This window comes from Pogona vitticeps, chromosome 1 (assembly GCF_051106095.1).
Source record: "Pogona vitticeps strain Pit_001003342236 chromosome 1, PviZW2.1, whole genome shotgun sequence".
Classification (NCBI taxonomy): domain Eukaryota; kingdom Metazoa; phylum Chordata; class Lepidosauria; order Squamata; family Agamidae; genus Pogona; species Pogona vitticeps.
The window spans coordinates 84,985,661-85,003,495 of NC_135783.1; the positions used below are offsets into that span (position 1 = coordinate 84,985,661).

Here is a 17,835-nt window from a genome sequence, read left to right on the forward strand (position 1 = left end):
CTCCACCTTCCCTCCAGCAGAGACAAAAGATTTCGTACAGTTCGTTGGTGATGATCTCCTTACAGCATTTCAGCACTTCAGCAGGGATGTTATCCTTTCCAGGTGCCTTGCTGGAGGCGAGGGAGTCCAAGGCCGCTTTTATTTCTGCTAGGGTTGGCTCGCTGTCCAGCTCTTCCAAGACAGGTAGGCACTCAATGTTATTTAATGCTTCTTCGGTTACTACATTCTCTCTGGAATATAGCTCAGAGTAGTGCTGTACCCAGCGTTCCATCTGTTGTGCTCGGTCCTGGATGAGCACACCTGTAGCAGACTTCAAGGGAGCAGATTTCTTCTGTATTGGACCTAAGGCCTGCTTGAAGGCCTTAGGTCCAATTACAGTGGCAAGAAGACCCAAAAGGTGGCTGACTGGTTCGAAGCCCATTCAGAGGAGTTAATGCCAGCCATCGAGGTTAAGAGAAGAGCACTAGCAGCATACAAAGCCTGTCCTAGCGAGTACAACTTGCAAGCTCTTTGAGCTGCTCGCAGCCAAGTCCAACAGGCTGCCAGGAGATGCTCCAACGACTATTGGCTCCAGCTCTGCTCTCATATACAGTTAGCAGCGGACACAGGTAACATCAAAGGAATGTATGACGGTATCAAGCAGGCCTTAGGTCCAATACAGAAGAAATCTGCTCCCTTGAAGTCTGCTACAGGTGTGCTCATCCAGGACCGAGCACAACAGATGGAACGCTGGGTACAGCACTACTCTGAGCTATATTCCAGAGAGAATGTAGTAACCGAAGAAGCATTAAATAACATTGAGTGCCTACCTGTCTTGGAAGAGCTGGACAGCGAGCCAACCCTAGCAGAAATAAAAGCGGCCTTGGACTCCCTCGCCTCCGGCAAGGCACCTGGAAAGGATAACATCCCTGCTGAAGTGCTGAAATGCTGTAAGGAGATCATCACCACCGAACTGTACGAAATCTTTTGTCTCTGCTGGAGGGAAGGTGGAGTACCACAGGACATGAAGGATGCAAACATTGTCACATTGTACAAGAACAAAGGAGACGGGTGACTGCAATAACTACCGTGGCATCTCTCTTCTTAGTGTTGTAGGGAAGCTGCTTGCCCGTGTTGTTCTGAAGAGGCTCCAGGTGCTTGCAGACAGAGTCTATCCAGAATCGCAGTGCGGATTTCGAGCTAATAGATCCACCACTGACATGGTATTCTCCCTCCGACAGCTGCAGGAGAAATGCAGGGAACAACAACAGCCACTCTTAGTGGCCTTCATAGACCTTACAAAAGCATTTGATCTGGTTAGCAGGGATGGCCTTTTTAAAATACTTCCCAAGATTGGATGTCCACCTCGTCTCCTTAACATCATCAGATCTTTCCATGAGGGAATGAAAGGCACTGTAGTTTTTGACGGCTCAACATCAGACCCCTTTGACATCCGAAGCGGAGTGAAACAGGGCTGTGTCCTCGCACCAACACTTTTTGGGATCTTTTTTGCTGTCATGCTGAAGCATGCCTTTGGAACTGCAACCGAGGGTGTCTATCTCCGAACTAGATCAGACGGAAAGCTCTTTAATCTCTCTAGATTGAGAGCGAAGACCAAAGTCCAACTGAAATGCATGCGGGACTTCCTCTTCGCAGATGATGCAGCCATCGTTGCCCACTCTGCTGAAGACCTCCAACAACTCATGAATCATTTCAGCAAGGCCTGCCAAGACTTTGGACTAACAATCAGCCTGAAGAAAACACAAGTCATGGGCCAGGGCGTGGACTCACCTCCTTCCATTACCATCTCTACACAAGAATTGGAGGTTGTTCATGACTTTGTGTACCTTGGCTCAACCATCTCTGACACCCTCTCTCTGGATGTCGAGCTGGATAAACGCATTGGCAAAGCAGCCACCATGTTCTCTAGACTCACAAAGAGAGTATGGCTCAATAAGAAGCTGACGACACATACAAAGATCCAAGTCTATAGAGCCTGTGTCCTAAGCACACTCCTGTACTGCAGCGAGTCCTGGACCCTTTGTGCACAGCAGGAGAGGAAGCTGAACACGTTCCATATGCGTTGCCTCCGACGGATTTTTGACATCACCTGGCAGGACAAAGTCCCAAACAGAGTAGTCCTAGAACGAGCTGGAATTTTCAGCATGAATACACTACTGAAACAGCGACGTCTACGTTGGCTTGGGCACGTCGTGAGAATGGCTGATGGTCGGATTCCAAAGGACCTCCTGTATGGAGAATTAGTGCAGGGAAATCGCCCCAGAGGGAGACCACAGCTGCGATACAAGGACGTCTGCAAGCGAGATCTGAAGGCCTTAGGAATAGACCTCAACAGATGGGAAACCCTGACATCTGAGCGTTCAGCCTGGAGGCAGGCACTGCATCGTGGCCTCTCCCAATTTGAAGCGACCCTTGCCCAGCAGGCCGAGGCAAAGAGGAAATCACAAAAGCAGAAAAACCAGGGAGCTGGACAGAGGACAGATTGGATTTGTCTTCAGTGTGGAAGGGATTGTCACTCTCGAATTGGCCTCCTCAGCCACACTAGACGCTGTTCCAAGTCCTCCATACAGAGCACGCTACCATAGTCTTTCGAGACTGAAGGATGCCTAACTGATTCACTAAATTCCTGCGGATTCATTGTAGCTTACTGTGCTAAGCAGCAGGATTTCAGCCCATGAATATAAATAGAATCTCCTTGAACATTTTAATCATCAGTGATTTCATTGATGTGAGAAGTATCTCAATTGATCCAAACTGCAGATAAGATGCATTGGCACAATGTTACTCTCTTTGTCTTTGGTCACATTGTGGCCAAATTTGGCTGACTATTGGATAGCAGACACATAGAAAATAAAGTTCCCCGGCATGCTTGAAAATGATCCATATGCAAACATGTGTGGAGGGAAGGAAAATCAAGTGTACTGTTTCTCTCAAAAAGTGTGGGAGAGTTGTCCAGTCAAGTAGTTCAAATGATTATACTCCTTGAACTGGCACATGGAAATGATGAACAATGAGCCCCCCTGCTGGAATAAAGTGGCAAGGCAGCAGTCTTCACCAGTTCATCTCCTAATCTCTTTTACACCCTCAGAATCCATACATACTGTTCTTAATGGCCACACAGATTCACACAGGAATTTCAGTCCCATGGGGAGGATGGGAATCCGTGGCCTACACATAGGGCCATTCAATTCCCAGACATCTGTGCTGCACAATCCTGGGTCTGATTCAAAATAATGTTCATATAAGTTAAAGATGCGTACTTTGTATTCATATCCAAGGGGTATGTCACTGTGGTTCATTCCAGTCCCCCAGAACCATCCAGGTCACTGCAGAGAAAGGTGTGGAAGCACCAGTGGGACTATTTCTATAATTGGTGTGAGGATGATATTGATGGATGCATGCACTGCATGGAGCCCAGTAAATGGACTGGGCTGTTTCTGAGGGGTGGGAATGGGCCATGGTGGCAGCTGTACTGCTGCACTTCATATTTATATCCCTTGGATACTTATCTGAAATGCACATCACTAAATATAATTATTTTCTTCTTATAAGTGGCAAATATATTGATATTTTCTGAAAAAGTCTTCATATTATCCAGGCCAAGCTAATGGATCCTTTGGAAGCTCGTGTTTTCCCATTTTAATAGGATTTAACAGCATAATCAGGATGTGGTGGTGCTGTGGGTTAAACCGCAGAAGCCTCTGTGCTGCAAGGTCAGAAGACCAGCAGTCGTAAGATCGAATCCACGCAATGGAGTGAGCCCCCGTCGCTTGTCCCAGCTCCTGCCAACCTAGCAGTTTAAAAGCATGTAAAAATGCGAGTAGATAAATAGGTACCACCATGGTGGGAAGGTAATGATATTCCGTGTCTAGTCGCGCTGGCCAAGTGATCGCGGAGGATTGTCTACGGACAAACGCTGGCTCTACGGCTTGGAGATGGAGATGAGCACCACACCCTAGAGTTGGACACGACTGCACTAAATGTTAAGGGGAACTTTTACCTTTACATAACAGCATAATCTCATACACATTTACTTCAAAATAAGATGAAGAAATCAAATTGGCACTTCTGTGGGAAGAAGTACACAAATGCAGCCTGGAAATGCTTAATTTTGGATCCTACAGACTGTTCTGAAGATGTGTTTAGGAAACTAGGTTGACAAGAATGGCAAAACTTTCCAGTGATCTTAATTGCCTCATAAGATAATGTTGCAGTACTTTCCGTGACATAGGGTCATATTCAAAGGTGTCCATCAGCTAATAGAGGGACCTGCTTGAAGAATAGGCTAGAGATGAATTTAAAGGGTGCTTTCTCTTTAGCTTATGTACCTCCCCAGCTTCTTGAATTAAAGACACCCTCTTTCACCTTATCTGAGTGTACATAACCATATAACGTTGCATTTTCCCTCTATTGAAAGATGAAAAGCAAGGCCTCTGTTGTTCTTTTGCCAAGATCAAACTTTTGGAGAAGTGTTCTACAAATAAGACAGCTATTGTGAGGTAATGGTTAGATCACTGAACTCAGTTTTGGAAGAGGTGGGTTCGAATGTCCACAGGGCCATGAAGCTCAAACAATGACATGACTCCTCACCAAGTTGATGTGCAGACAAAGTGGGAAAGGAAAGAGCTACATAGATGACTTTGAATTCATTGGAAGGTAGTAGAATTTGAGCATGACAAATAAATCACTAATAATTAAGAAGACTTTAGTCCAGATATTCAGTAACGAATGGTCATTTTTATAATTCAGAATACATACATGCCAGCAGATTCTCTTCTATTGACTCTTGCTTCATACATTTGAAGTGGTTCCCTTCTAGTTTAGAAAGAGTGGGCTGTGACTATGGGACAAAAGATTCTTGAGAAAGCCAAGGATTAGGCTTAATTTCATTTTCTAGCAACTGCTCCCCTCCCTATGACTTTCTCTGAATATCCCACCCCCTCCTCCACAATCCCTCCCTAGTACAGTAGTTAATAAAACAGGAAGGGCAAGGCAAGGAAGGGAGCAGGTAACCATTGAACAGAAAGATCCCACAGGATACACGTGACCTCACACCAGAGGTTCTCCCCGCTACTCTAAAATATTAGTGCTCTGCTCACTACTAGCAATAATATCAAAAGCCAAATGTAGCTGAGGAAGATTTTGTAGGATAAGCCTACAGAAAAATCATGGAAAAGCTTAATGTGCATGTTTGTATTTAGCAGAGCGAATTAACTATTTTGGAAGAAATGCTTACAAAACAAAGCTATTTAGTAAAGACTAAGTATTAATTTTTGTCACACTCCTGTAATCACCTCTAATTGTTTCACAAATTAGTTCCTTAGTAAGGCTTTAATAATCTTCGTGTATCTTTTCCATATCAGGTGTTGGACGCAATTGTTACAACAGTTTTACATCTTTTGTTTTATATGCAGAGCCTCTTCATGTGTGGAATTTACCGTAAATCATGGTTAAGTTTTGTGTGTGCTACTCAGGGTGTCACAATAATGTCTGTTTTTGTCACATCTGTTGACGTCCATGTTCATTCATTTTTCATTCAGAAGTTGAAGTAGAACATTAAGTGAATGAGAGTAAACTTTCTAACCAAAGTAGATTTCATGTTCACTTCAAGAACCTCTCCAGCAAAGGTGCACTTCAGACTGCAGACATGAACATAACCCAAGTATCTGAGTTCCTTCCTGTTGTATAAACAGTGTAACAGAATGGGCAATTCTAGATTGTTGTGGGTTTTTTTTTAACCACTGCATGAGAGGCAGCTAGCTTAGGTGAATTTCAGCTGTTCTTAGAATACTGAATGGCACATGTCAGATTTCACTGGAAAGGGTCACTTGTGAGGAAAGATCTCCCTGAAAGCAACCCTTGTATCCATTGGGGAATCTAGCCTGCCCCCCAAAGTAGTCACTCTATCCATATCTAGTAATTACAGCTTGGACATAGATCGGGTTTAGGCTGGAGTGCAATTCCTGTAAATCATGTGATCATCAGATGAGACTAGCTTTCAATGAACCAGGCAAAGAATTAGAGACCAAAGGCTTTTAATATTCTACCAATATGGGCCTCAGACTTTAAAAAAAAGAAAGAAAAAGCTTACAAATGCCACATGCTTTAATTGAGCTGAAGTGTTAACTCTCTCCAAGATTATTTCTTTATGATATTATCCTTAAAAAAATTCTTATGTGAAATTATTACAATTAGGTCATTCAGACTAATAGCTAAGGTCGTATTTAAATCAATAGCAAATTGCTTACTCCCTTATGGTGCTCATATATTACAGCCAGACATTATGGTGATTGGTGATCAAACCCCATTCAATATTTTCTTGTCAGGTGAAGAAATATTTGTTTTAAGGCAACCGTTCCAGTGCGGCAAATCAATGACCCTCTGTAAGCCATAAGCCAGACGGTGAGCAGAGCTGTCATAAAGCATGTGCTCCTACAAGTGTTTCAGATGTTTTCATAGCCATACGCAAGGAGTGACAGTGTGGCAGCAGTCTTTAAGACTGGCCACGGCTGAGTTATCTTACGTACTAACAAGGATATTTAAATGTCTCGTTCTGCTCTAGTTCCATTCCATTAGAGGAGAAAATGAAATTGGGTTGCTCTGCTGGGCAAAGTGCCTTCATCTTGCTCTGCTACCCTCAAATACACTCTAGCAAGGCAAGGCTGAGTAGGCCAGCAATGGATTTCTGAGTTGGTACTAAAGATAAGTACCTGTTGAGATGCATAGCCGAGTACTACCTTCCTCAGCATCACTTAGACCCCATTGATCATGGTTCTGTGCGCAAATATAATTCATTTAATCCATTGGTGCAGTTAGTCACATTACTCAACCAGAACTTTATTTATTTGCTTTTTTTATTGCCCATCGGGCTGCCAAGGCCACTGTGGGCGATTTACATGTTAAATAAACAAGACAACAGGAACAAGACAAGGAACTTTGCTAGTATGGAACAAATTTGTATCAGTGGAGAGAAACAAATATTGATTGGGACCTGGCATGGCACTTGAATGACAAAAAAGGTTCTGTGGAAGGATCAGAATTCATGTGTGTTCCTGTTCTACTCTTTGTTGCACACATGATTTCTCAGGCACAGAACATCCCTGGGCAGCCAGTGCAACCAGGGCCAGTTGAAGGCTTTGGTGGGCCCTGGGCAAAAAATATAATAGTGCCTCCTCCCTCCCTCCCTCTCCCTTACCCCCCACCTAAATAGGTCACACCACATGAACAATGTAAATTGGGGGGGGGGGGGCAACATCCACAGTCTGTCTCCAAGAATTAATCCTGGCCGGTAAGATATTCTCTTCTGAGAGGAGAATTTTACAAGCACACCATTTTAATGCATAAATTTGGTACGAGTTTATCATGCAAATGAACAGTAAATGCATAAACCTTGTACGTCACTCCAGCACTCTCTGTGCCTCCAAACAGCTTGCCAGTACCATTTCAGCCCCCCCCAACATCCTCTCTCTGCCATCTTTGTCCCTAAAATAGCCTCTCAATGCTGTGCCTGCCACTGTCAGCTCCAGCCGGCCGGCTGGGGTCCTCAATGATGCAGGTGGTGGGAGGAAAGCTTGTGCCTATTGCTAGTGCTCAAATGGTGTGAGGTCACGCTACATGGTCCCATTATATGTCCTCAGTGCACACAGGACTTCAGAGGCCCAGCAAGCAGCACCATCACGGAGGGGGGAAAATATCTCCCTCTTCATGTGGGCCCCTACATATAATAGGCCCTGGGCAAATGCCCACTTTACCCTCTGAATAAAGTGGCCCTGGGTGCAACCTACAGAATGTTCTTCTAAGAACATTAGAAGAACATGGGCTTCTAAGAACATGGCCTCGGCACCAGAAAAGTGGAGTATATTGACCTTTTGGTGGTGGGGAGACACATTTATAGTGGAGTTGTTTGTACATGAGATCACTAATGCAGCAGAATCAAAGTGAAACATAAGGAACCTTTTATGATTATGGAACTATTTCCAGAAAACATGTAATGGAGATGAGCATAGAACAGGATTCCAGTGTAATTTCCAGCAAATATATTTTTTTTCAGTGGTTTTCTTGACACCATCTCCTCATTTTTGGTTTCCAAAACTCTCAGTGCACCTCCCCTTGCGGAAAATGAAATTTCAGAAAGCAAGCAGCACCTTTAGAAATCTAAGGTTGGACAGAGTAAGACAGTGATTTCAGGCAGGAGATGCAGCAGAATGGAATTGATGCAGTTGGGAACAGCAGATGTGGCGTGGTACCACTGTGAAATTAAGACCTAACTGCTGGTCCAGTTCTGGATGGAGTAATTTACTACTAATCTGAGGAAAGGCAAAACAAGATGTGATGGCTGCCCCTTTCTGAAGTTAAGTCCATTTGCTCAAACTATATGGGTGTGACATGGTTGGAGGGGAAGACAAGGGCAACTGAAAGCACACTATGAATCTGGTGGGTAGGTGGAGCTGCCTTTTGCTAGCACTCTTGCTTCTCCAAAACTGTATGGCAGCTACCTGCCCCCCCATGCTCTACTTGAAGTCATTTTAATTAAACACCATTGACTGTCATAAGAAACAGCCAAGAACACATTGTCAGTCTTCCTAGATAGTTGTGGGTTTAACAGATTAATAATAAGATAAAAGCATAAGAAAAGGATCAGGCCAAGGGCCTATCTAGTCCAGCTTCCTGTATCTCAGTGGCCTCACCAGATGCCTCTGGGAGCACACGAGACAACTAGATACCTGTCTTCCAATCCTCCTCTCCTGCATCTGGCATTTTGAGGTACCTTCCTTTGAACCCTGGAGATTATACATCCCCATCATGGTTTGTAACCTGTGATGGACTTTTCCTCTAGGAATCTGTCCAATCCCCTTTTCAAGGCATCTAGGCCAGATGCCATCACCACATCCTGTGGCAAAGAGTCCCACAGACTAACAACATGCTGGTTAAATAAATATTTTCTTTTGTCTGTTTTCACTCTCCCGACACTCAATTGGAGTGGATGTCCCCTGGTTCAGGTGTGGCATGAGAGGGAAAAGATCTGAGACTGAGTGCAGCTACACTGGAATGCTGAATTGGAATGATTAGGCTTTGCTGTAATTTGATTCACAGCCTGTATTACATTTGAAATCACAATCAGTGCTCGCACAGGGGCTGCAGATTGACTTGGGAGTTCATTGTCCATACTTGACGTGACACAAGTCTCATTCCAGCCCACAGCACCCCCTTCTTTTCTTCCGTCTCTTGATCCCACCTCTCATTATCCTTTTATGTGGCATAAATGTGGGAAATAATAATGAGGACCCAGCAATAAGGTGACAGGGTGATCTAGCAATAATTTTATGTATGTAAGTAATTTTAAATTTTTTTTTAAAATGTGGGATTGTTGGGGAAGGAAAATAATGCAGGGGGATGTCTCCCTAGGTCTGAAAACACACCCCAACTGCCTACATTACCGAAACAAAACCTACAGACATGCCCCCCATTTTTACAAGAATGTATCACAACTAGCTGCATGAAAAAAGTTCATTTCAATTATTTCAGCTTGAAAAAGTAGAAGCCCCCCTCAGCGGCAGAGAGAGAGAAAAAGTTACTTTGGGAGCAAAAATTTTTTGGTCCAATTCAGATCAGCCTTGCTATTGTGCAGTCAGAAAGAAATATTTCAAATTCACTCATTTTGTAAGCAGAGCAAATCTTGTGATATTGGACTATGTAGTCACACTCTCTGTCAGTTGGTTTCATTGTTCATAGGAATGTTTGTCGATTTCTCCTATTTGAAGCCAGCAAGTTAAAGTAATGGTGCATAAGAAGGTTGTGTGTTTCCTAGCAACCACATATGCCATCTGGTCAAGCTTGTGCTCTTCTTGGCATAAGGAAACCATAGAACAGTTGGTGTAGTAACATATTAGTCTTCTTTCTGAATAGTAAAGAAAACATCTATGCATGGATTAAATATTAACACCTTGGGGAGAATGTGGTGGGTGTGTGTGTGTGTGTGTGTGTGTGTGTGTGTGTGTGTGTGTGTGTGTGTGTGTGTGTGTGTGTGAGAGAGAGAGAGCAAGAAATTCAAAACTGTCTTCCCATGAATTTTTAAAAACTATCCCTGTCATTGAGCTCTTTGGTCTTAGTCTGGCCAATATTTGGATGCCAAACCTCCTGGAAACCTGACTATAAGACACTTGGAGAAATCTTTAAAAATGTCAATACATTGTCTGCTTTATTGGTAGATATTGGCAGGCTTTATTAACGATTACTGGAATGGACATTTTTTTTTGGGGGGGGGTGACACAAAGATCAAGTTCTTTGAATTTATTTGAAATGTAACCGAGAACAAGATTTGGAAGACAAAGGACATGGTTGGCTTGGTTGGGCTTATTAGCGACGACAGCCAGAAGCAAAGAAGCCACTACGTATATTAAATTAAGAAGAAAAGAGAGACAGCATGCTATTCAGTTTAATTAATTTGCAACACTGAAAAAGTGGCACTGCTTGAGACTTGGTATTTGCTTTCATTCTTATAGAGATGCTCTTAATTAAGATGAGGCCATCTCAAATGATTAGTTTAATTTATATTCAGACTAACGTTATACCAGCAGAGTTAAAAAATAAAGAGAGGGAGTAGAGGTAAGAAGTAAAACACTAATATATAAGAAATTATATTGTGAAATTCATTCCAGAGTACAATTTCCCAGGAATATTACTAACGATAAAGTAACAGTGTGGACTGTCCTTGTTGTTATGTGCTATCAATTCAGCTCCAATTTATGACAATGGATTAATAACCTCCAAAATGTCCTCTCCATAATAGCTCTGCTCAGTCCTTGTAAACTCAGGGGTGTGACTTCCTTTATGGAGTCAATCCATTTTATATTTTGAACTTCCTCTTTTCCTGATGCCTTCAACCTTTCCTATTGTCATTGTCTTTTCCTGCTAGTCATGCCTTCTCATATTGGGCCCAAAGTATGAGAGCCTCAGTTTTGTCATTTCCGATCCAGAAAAAGTGCAGACCTGATTTGATCTAGGACCCACAGCCTAGGCCTGTCAGACTTCCTGCAAGTTCAAGGTATCTACAAAACTCTCAGACTTCCCTTACATTTCTGAATAATATTCCAGTCCATGGGTATATTATGGTTGGAGTCCTTGGGAGGAACACAGGTTCATAACTTACACTGAGTAAGACTGCTAGTCTGTCTAATCAGAGCTGGACTGCTGTGCAATATGATCAAACTGCTACCTCAGATGGCAGCATGGAAAGAGCGGTACTGGTGATTTTCCTGATTCTTCTTGGCTACAAGATGATTTTCAGAATAAGCCAAGGGGTGGGTGGTAGCACTTATAGAATGATGGACACTGTCAATGGGAACAAAGCAGAGCTGACACCTTGGGGTTAATAGGGGGCGTATCCTTTGATGCCTCAGAGAAGAGAATCTAGTGCCACCACTGAATGTCGACAGCTTTGCAGATTTTCATTTGAGGGATAAAAACTAAGAGCTACAGCTCACTGTTTTGCATGCAGATGGTTCTAGTCTCCGGACAGTGGCTCTTTGTGATTTTAGATGGGGCATGGAGCTTCATGTGGAAAAATTGGTCAGTATATAGACAATACTGAACTAAATGGACCAATAGACTAACTCGGTAAGACACAAGTTTTTATGTTTTTAAAAGGTAATGATTATACAAATCAGCTGTTTGGTGGACATGCATGACAAGGGAATTGATTGCAGGCCCTTCCGTCTCTTAAATAAAGTTATGGATTTCTGACCTCTGGACAGTTGTTCCTGCTGGATGAGAAAAAAGATCAGAAAAGAGGTGTAGTTTAGACTCAGGTTTCCTTTTTTTAGCTCGGTTTATGCATGTAGGAATTGTTTCTGTGTTGCTAACAGGGCCCAGCCCTGTACTAGTTTGGAAACATATGGGAAGTCCATAGAGAATTCCCTGCTAGATTTTTCTACTTCATGTTTATTTGATAAAATTTCACCAGGTAAATGTATTCTTACTGGGCTCACAACCACCACCTGGATTTTATTAAATTCCCCAAACCAGGCAAATAGGACATGGTTGATCCAAGAAATGTTATGCACTTTTTTAAAGAAACAGAGCATTCAGTTTAAAATGAGGAAATGTTAATTTTCAAAAGTTAACTTGATAATCAACTGATTTCAGATTCTTACAAAAAGATAACTCATCAGTACCATTATAGATAGTTCCAAGTGGCATTTCTGTTGCTCTTTGTGTTCCTTAAAAAAAATTAAGATCCTAAGGACTATGGATTTGTACTAGTTGCCTTGTTATGTGTAGATCTGCATCATATGACTATAAGAATGTATCTCCTTTTTGTTACTAGACCTTATGAACATCATTCTTGTTAAAGAAACACATAACATTGAATTGCAATTCAAATAATATATTAAGATTTCAGTCCAATATACGCTTTATAATAACATTATACAAACCGGTTATGCAGTGAACATTGACATGCCATCTTGACTCTTTCCTCACTCCACCATCCCCAGCCATACAAAAAAAATCTTTAGTCCTTTATATCACAGAAACAGCAAATTACACAGATTATTTAAAAAAACTTTAGCAGAGTGGAGGGAGACCATTAAGACTCAAAAACTGGGAGAAAGTGAAACAATTATGTTTTCTTAAAAGGACCCAACAGTTTTAAGAATATCACTCCCACAGTGGTGGACAACATCTGCATGTTCATTTGGCTTTGAAATTCTGAATGGATCTTGGTGTATTGGGCTTCCATATGAGAAAAAAGTAATGGATGGGTATCTCCAGATCAAACCAAGTGCAGCTTCAGACATAAAAATATAGTGGAAATTATAGATATACAAGTGTATCATCTATAGCCACTTTCCCCTGTTTTCCATCTCCTCTGAAGATGCTGGCCATGGAGACTGGTGAAACGTTAGGAAGAACAACCTTCAGAACACGGCCAAAGAGCCCAAAAAACCCACAACCATCAGATCCCAGCTGTGAAAGCCTTTGATAATACATTGAAAACAAACTAATTTGCAAGAAAAACTTGTGCTAGACAAATCGGCTGTTGTTCAGCACTTAAGGAATTCCTAATACTAACAATGCATCAACTAAATTGTACAGTTTGTCCCCTTAGTGCCTCCTACCACAAGGTGAAATGGCATCATGTAGATGGCACATCTCTTTGAATGACACAGTGGAAACCAAAGGAACCAGCAAAACAGTCATTCATTATTACCACTTTACTATAACAGTACAAAACACATTACAATAAAAAAGAGAGTTGCTGTAGCTGAGGACTTGAAGGGGACCACATAAACACCCCAGGAGAAATGGCACTAGCTCAATTGGTTCTTCCTACAGTCCATCAAGGCTAGAAGGTTGGAAGCACAGCACATACATACAGCTGCTGGTTTGGAGCTCAAGATACCCATCCAATGTGACTATAGTCAACTGTTTCAGATTTTGAAAACTATGATCTGTACTGATACAATGACATTACTCAACTCTATACTAAACAATTCCACTTCAAATTGAGCTTAAAACACAAACATCACACAGGAGTAACTTGCTCCTTTATGCATGCCAAGGGAAAAACGTTTCTCATTTAATGTTTGTTTAAAAGCACACTCCTGACATAGCACCATTTTGAATACATCAGAGGCTGAAGTCAAGGCATTTGCAAAAAGAGTTTATTATTGTTATGAAAGCACTGTATATTTAGGATTATTTAACCATCTGAGACACTCTTTTTTCATTTCTTCAGTGGTGAGGTTGATATCAGAGTCAAATGAGATCTTGTTAATCTGCAGGACACGACAGAGGTTGAACTCCCTTTATCTCCAAGGCTTTGCTGAAGTTAATCTCTAGTGGCTTAGAGGTCCCTTTGGTGAGCTTCAAGGATCTAATACATCCTTTGAAACGTATGTTAGTGGTCAGGCCAAACTGATGCAGCCCATCTGTGAGACAAGGGGAGAGAAACAAAAGCAATTATTATTACTCTTCCTCTCCCAAAAGAAAACATTTTCTTCATATCCCACTTTCTGTTCATCAGTTGGGAATAGGAAGTATTGGAAACTATTACCAATTGTTCTGGCTCACACCTCTGTGCAAACTTGCCCAGGTTCTTGTATAAGTACAGGAGTCTCTGCAACAGCCTGTCACATAGATGGGTGGTTTGTTCTGATGTGATAGTTTGAATTTGATAGTTTGGCTGTCTTATCGTTACGAGCAGGTGGTCAGGCCTGTCAAAATGGACTGGACCAACCATCTATGGTCGGTTGTCACATAATGATTGCCAATAGAAGTTTGTAGATGGGGCTGCCCACATCAAATAGATAGGTGAAACAGCTGCCATGAGGTGGCAGTGGCTGGAGCGAGGAATGGTGACAAGCTATCCTATGCCCCCTAAGGTAGTCTATTGCCAGTGCAGAAGGGACAGTGTCCTACTGCTAGTGCTGAAATAAAATTCGGTCTTCAGTCCAGTCACTTTCCATACATGAAAAGGAAAAGTCCCATTTTCTCCAGATGGCTCTGTTTGCATGCATTGGTATGGTTACAGCCCTCTCTCCAGTGCTACTTAACAATTATGTGCTTTATTTAAACAAGAACTTGTTCAAGACAATACATATCTCTGTTCCTTGATTCCACTGATTCTGTTTTATGAAACCATGACTAGTAACCAGGTCAGTTTCTCACAGGGTAACCGTATGCATGCAGAGCAGGTGGTGGTGTTACAGGAGAGTGGAGCTTTGCGCAGTGCAGTCACTGAATATGGAGTGAATCAGCCAGGATTGTACATGAACCATTAGATGGGTGGCTTCTCTAGGGTTGGAACTGCCTGCGCAACAGGTTGCTAAGACTGTGAATTCCACCAGCAGGATACTAGCCACAATATTTTGAAAAACATTTGCAGACCATTGAATGCCTAGATGGTATACTCACCAGGATATCCTCCAACAAAGACAGGGTCATTAGTCTCTGCTGAAGTGGAAGCTGCATTTGGACTGATGCCTTCCACATGATGGCCATCCACATTCAGCATTAAACGATGCTTTATCTTGTGTGCCTTAACCCTGTGCCATTGTCCATCACATAGGCTGCCTGGTATTGCAGGTTCATAGATGGCAGAGAATCGACCTGCACCATTATCAACATGGAACATCACCTGGACAGCAAATGACAAAAACAATTAGGAAAACCAATCAGCTATAAAAACAAAACACAAATAAATGTGATGTGCTAACTGCAAGCCTTTCTGCTGTGCTGGCAGAGCCAATCTGCCTTAAAGCTATGCTTTGATGTACAATGTATGAAGCAGAGTCTATTATTTGGCATGTTTATGGCAGCATTCTTCTCCCATTAAAGGCAACAGTGGTTCAGTTATCCTCTTCAGCAAAAGCAGTGATTAAATGCTTAATCAACATAAATGTATGAATTTGTGCTGTACTCAAAGATGCACTTGAAATTAATTTGTAGCTGTAGAAACAATCTTGGCAGGAAAGCGTAACATTATGAGCATTCTGTGTGTCAGTTTAAGACTGCCAGGCGCTAAAATGGGTAATAGACTCGAAATAGTGTTTCGACAATGGGTTTGATGATTACAATGTTTATTTGTAAAGATTTGACCAACTTGCAAAATGTTTTTTCCACTAAATGTGCAGCAGTATAAGGGACAGAGTAGTCTCTGTGCAGTTTCCATTAGGAAATACTCTAGAAGAAACATGAGAAGATGCTGAAAAAACAAGCCAAACTTTCATCACAAGGGAGCACATGCTTCTGGTTGGCAGCACAAGTCTACAATTCTGGGTTGTTTCGAAAATGACAGGTTATTAGTGAACAAGAGAGTTGCCTGGCTCTGGCCTATTAGTCAGGATAACCAATTATAGGTAACGATACCTTAATATAGACTCCAGCTTTTATTGGCTTGAAACACCCACAGAATGTCTGGGCAGTCCACTTCTGAGCTCCCCAAAGAGCAGGGTCATTATTACAGACAGCAAAGTAGGGTTCCTGGGGCTATGTCTGCATTTCATTTTAGTATCTCAGTATTGATCAGCTTCAATTTCAGTTTTGTTAAACATTTCATGAAAGGATTTTTAAAGTAAAAACTTATATTTTTGTATGAAAATTGTATTTTTACTCAAAAACATACTTAGCACACAATACACTTTTGTTAATGCCGCAGATGACATAACATCTGTGCTGGTTTTCCCCCGCATTATGCAAGGGCAAAAAAAATCTGCAGTGGCTGACATTTTTATGTGGTGTCTTGATAAATTGAGATGCCCTTTTAAAATTGAAGGTAAGAAAATGTGTTAAGACCTGTTCCATCTTTAATGCCAATTGAATTCTTAAAGTTTCATACTCACATTTTCATCTACCAGCTCAATGCCAAGTCCATCCATTTTTTGGCTGCTGATCCCCAATAGAACACCATTTGTCCGGGTCGTGCGGAACTCAAATTCCACTAACAGTTCAATCCCAACTTTATACGCTCCAACTGGAACCAAGGAGGGAAGACAGCATAAATATACAACCCTGGTAATACCATTAGTGACATTTTGTTTGCGTTAACACAGAGAAACATACAGCACGGTTCATAAGTGATTAAAAAAAATTTACAGGGATCTAAAATACACTGTTGGGCTTTCTGAAAAAAGGACATGGATCTCCTAAAAGACCTTTCCCTCAGCAAGTAATAAAAGGAGAGGCACCAGATTGATGTCAAAAAAATTGCTTATCACTCCAGAACCAAAAGCACTGTATCTTAATTTGTTTGGATAGGAAGGAAGAAACAGCCTGTCATACAAAAGAAGAGGCTGCAGGAAGAGCAACTTCTGTCTCTGTAGTACTGTAATAATTGAGATTCTTCACCACTTACATCTTTCTTCTGTGCAGCTCCTGAAAGCACATGGATCCTGATCTATGCTGAAGCCATCAATCTTATAGGCACTTTAAGTTCTCCCATGCTCTTCTAGCTTCCCCCTGAAGCCCTAGTTAGACTTCTCTTGGCATTTGCATTCATAGTAGCCATGAAAAAAAGAAGGTACCTTGTGCTGATTTCCAGCTGCTTAAGCCCATACTAAGTACATCCTGCACCTTTGCTTCATGCCACTGTATTGGCTTTTGGCCGTCTACTACTAGTTCTTTTGAATGTAAGGTGTCATATTTTTCTGTGTATAAAATTATGCTTTTTCCTAAAATAGTTAGAGGAAAAATTGAGGGTCGTTCTATGCATGGTAGTAAGGAGGGGGGGGGGGAGGGATCAAAGCACTTTGTTCCCTGCTTTCCCCCTCCACTTTTTGCAAAGAAAATGGAGGGGGAAAGCACCCCCTCTACTTTCTTTGCAAAAACTGGAGGGGGAAAGCAGCTTTTTGCAAAGAAAGTGGAGGGAGAAATTACTTTCCTCGCAAGAAAGTGGAGGGGGACAGAAAGAATCACTTTTCCCATCCACTCTCTTGCAGGGAAAGTTCTTTCCCCCTCCACTTTATTTGCAAAAATTGGAGGGGGAAAGCACCTTTTTGCAAAGAAAGTGGAGGGAGAAAGCACTTTCTTTGCAAGAAAGTGGAGGGGGAAACCAGGAATCAAAGCGCTTTGATCCCTGCCTTCCCCCCCCCCCCCACTTTCTTACAAAGAAAGAAATTTTGGATTAGAAAAGTGGGGGGCATTTTATACATGGGAGTATCTTATACACAGAAAAATATGGTAACCTTAAAAGGAAATGGGAATATGTAGGGTAATGTTTGGTGATACACGTGGGGAGACATGGGTGAAAAGGAAGATATGAAAAAACAAAGATGGCATGACATGTTTGTCAAATGCTGTGTGCCAGTGAGTGTGTGTCTGCACACATGTATGGCT

The 17,835-nt window shown here is 42.0% G+C and overlaps 1 protein-coding gene across 1 annotated transcript in view; it reads right to left on the reverse strand.

Annotated features, from left to right (window-relative positions):
• Positions 1-12,369: 12,369 nt before the first annotated feature.
• Positions 12,370-17,835, reverse strand: part of LAMA2 (laminin subunit alpha 2) — a 535,204-nt gene continuing 529,738 nt past the window's right edge. The window contains exons 63-65 of the mRNA XM_072996866.2: positions 16,344-16,474; positions 14,917-15,139; positions 12,370-13,931 (exon numbers count right to left, since the gene is read on the reverse strand). Of these exons, the coding sequence (XP_072852967.2) occupies positions 13,774-13,931; positions 14,917-15,139; positions 16,344-16,474 (512 nt within the window). The 3' untranslated portion in view covers positions 12,370-13,773. The remainder of the gene's footprint in view (positions 13,932-14,916; positions 15,140-16,343; positions 16,475-17,835) is intronic.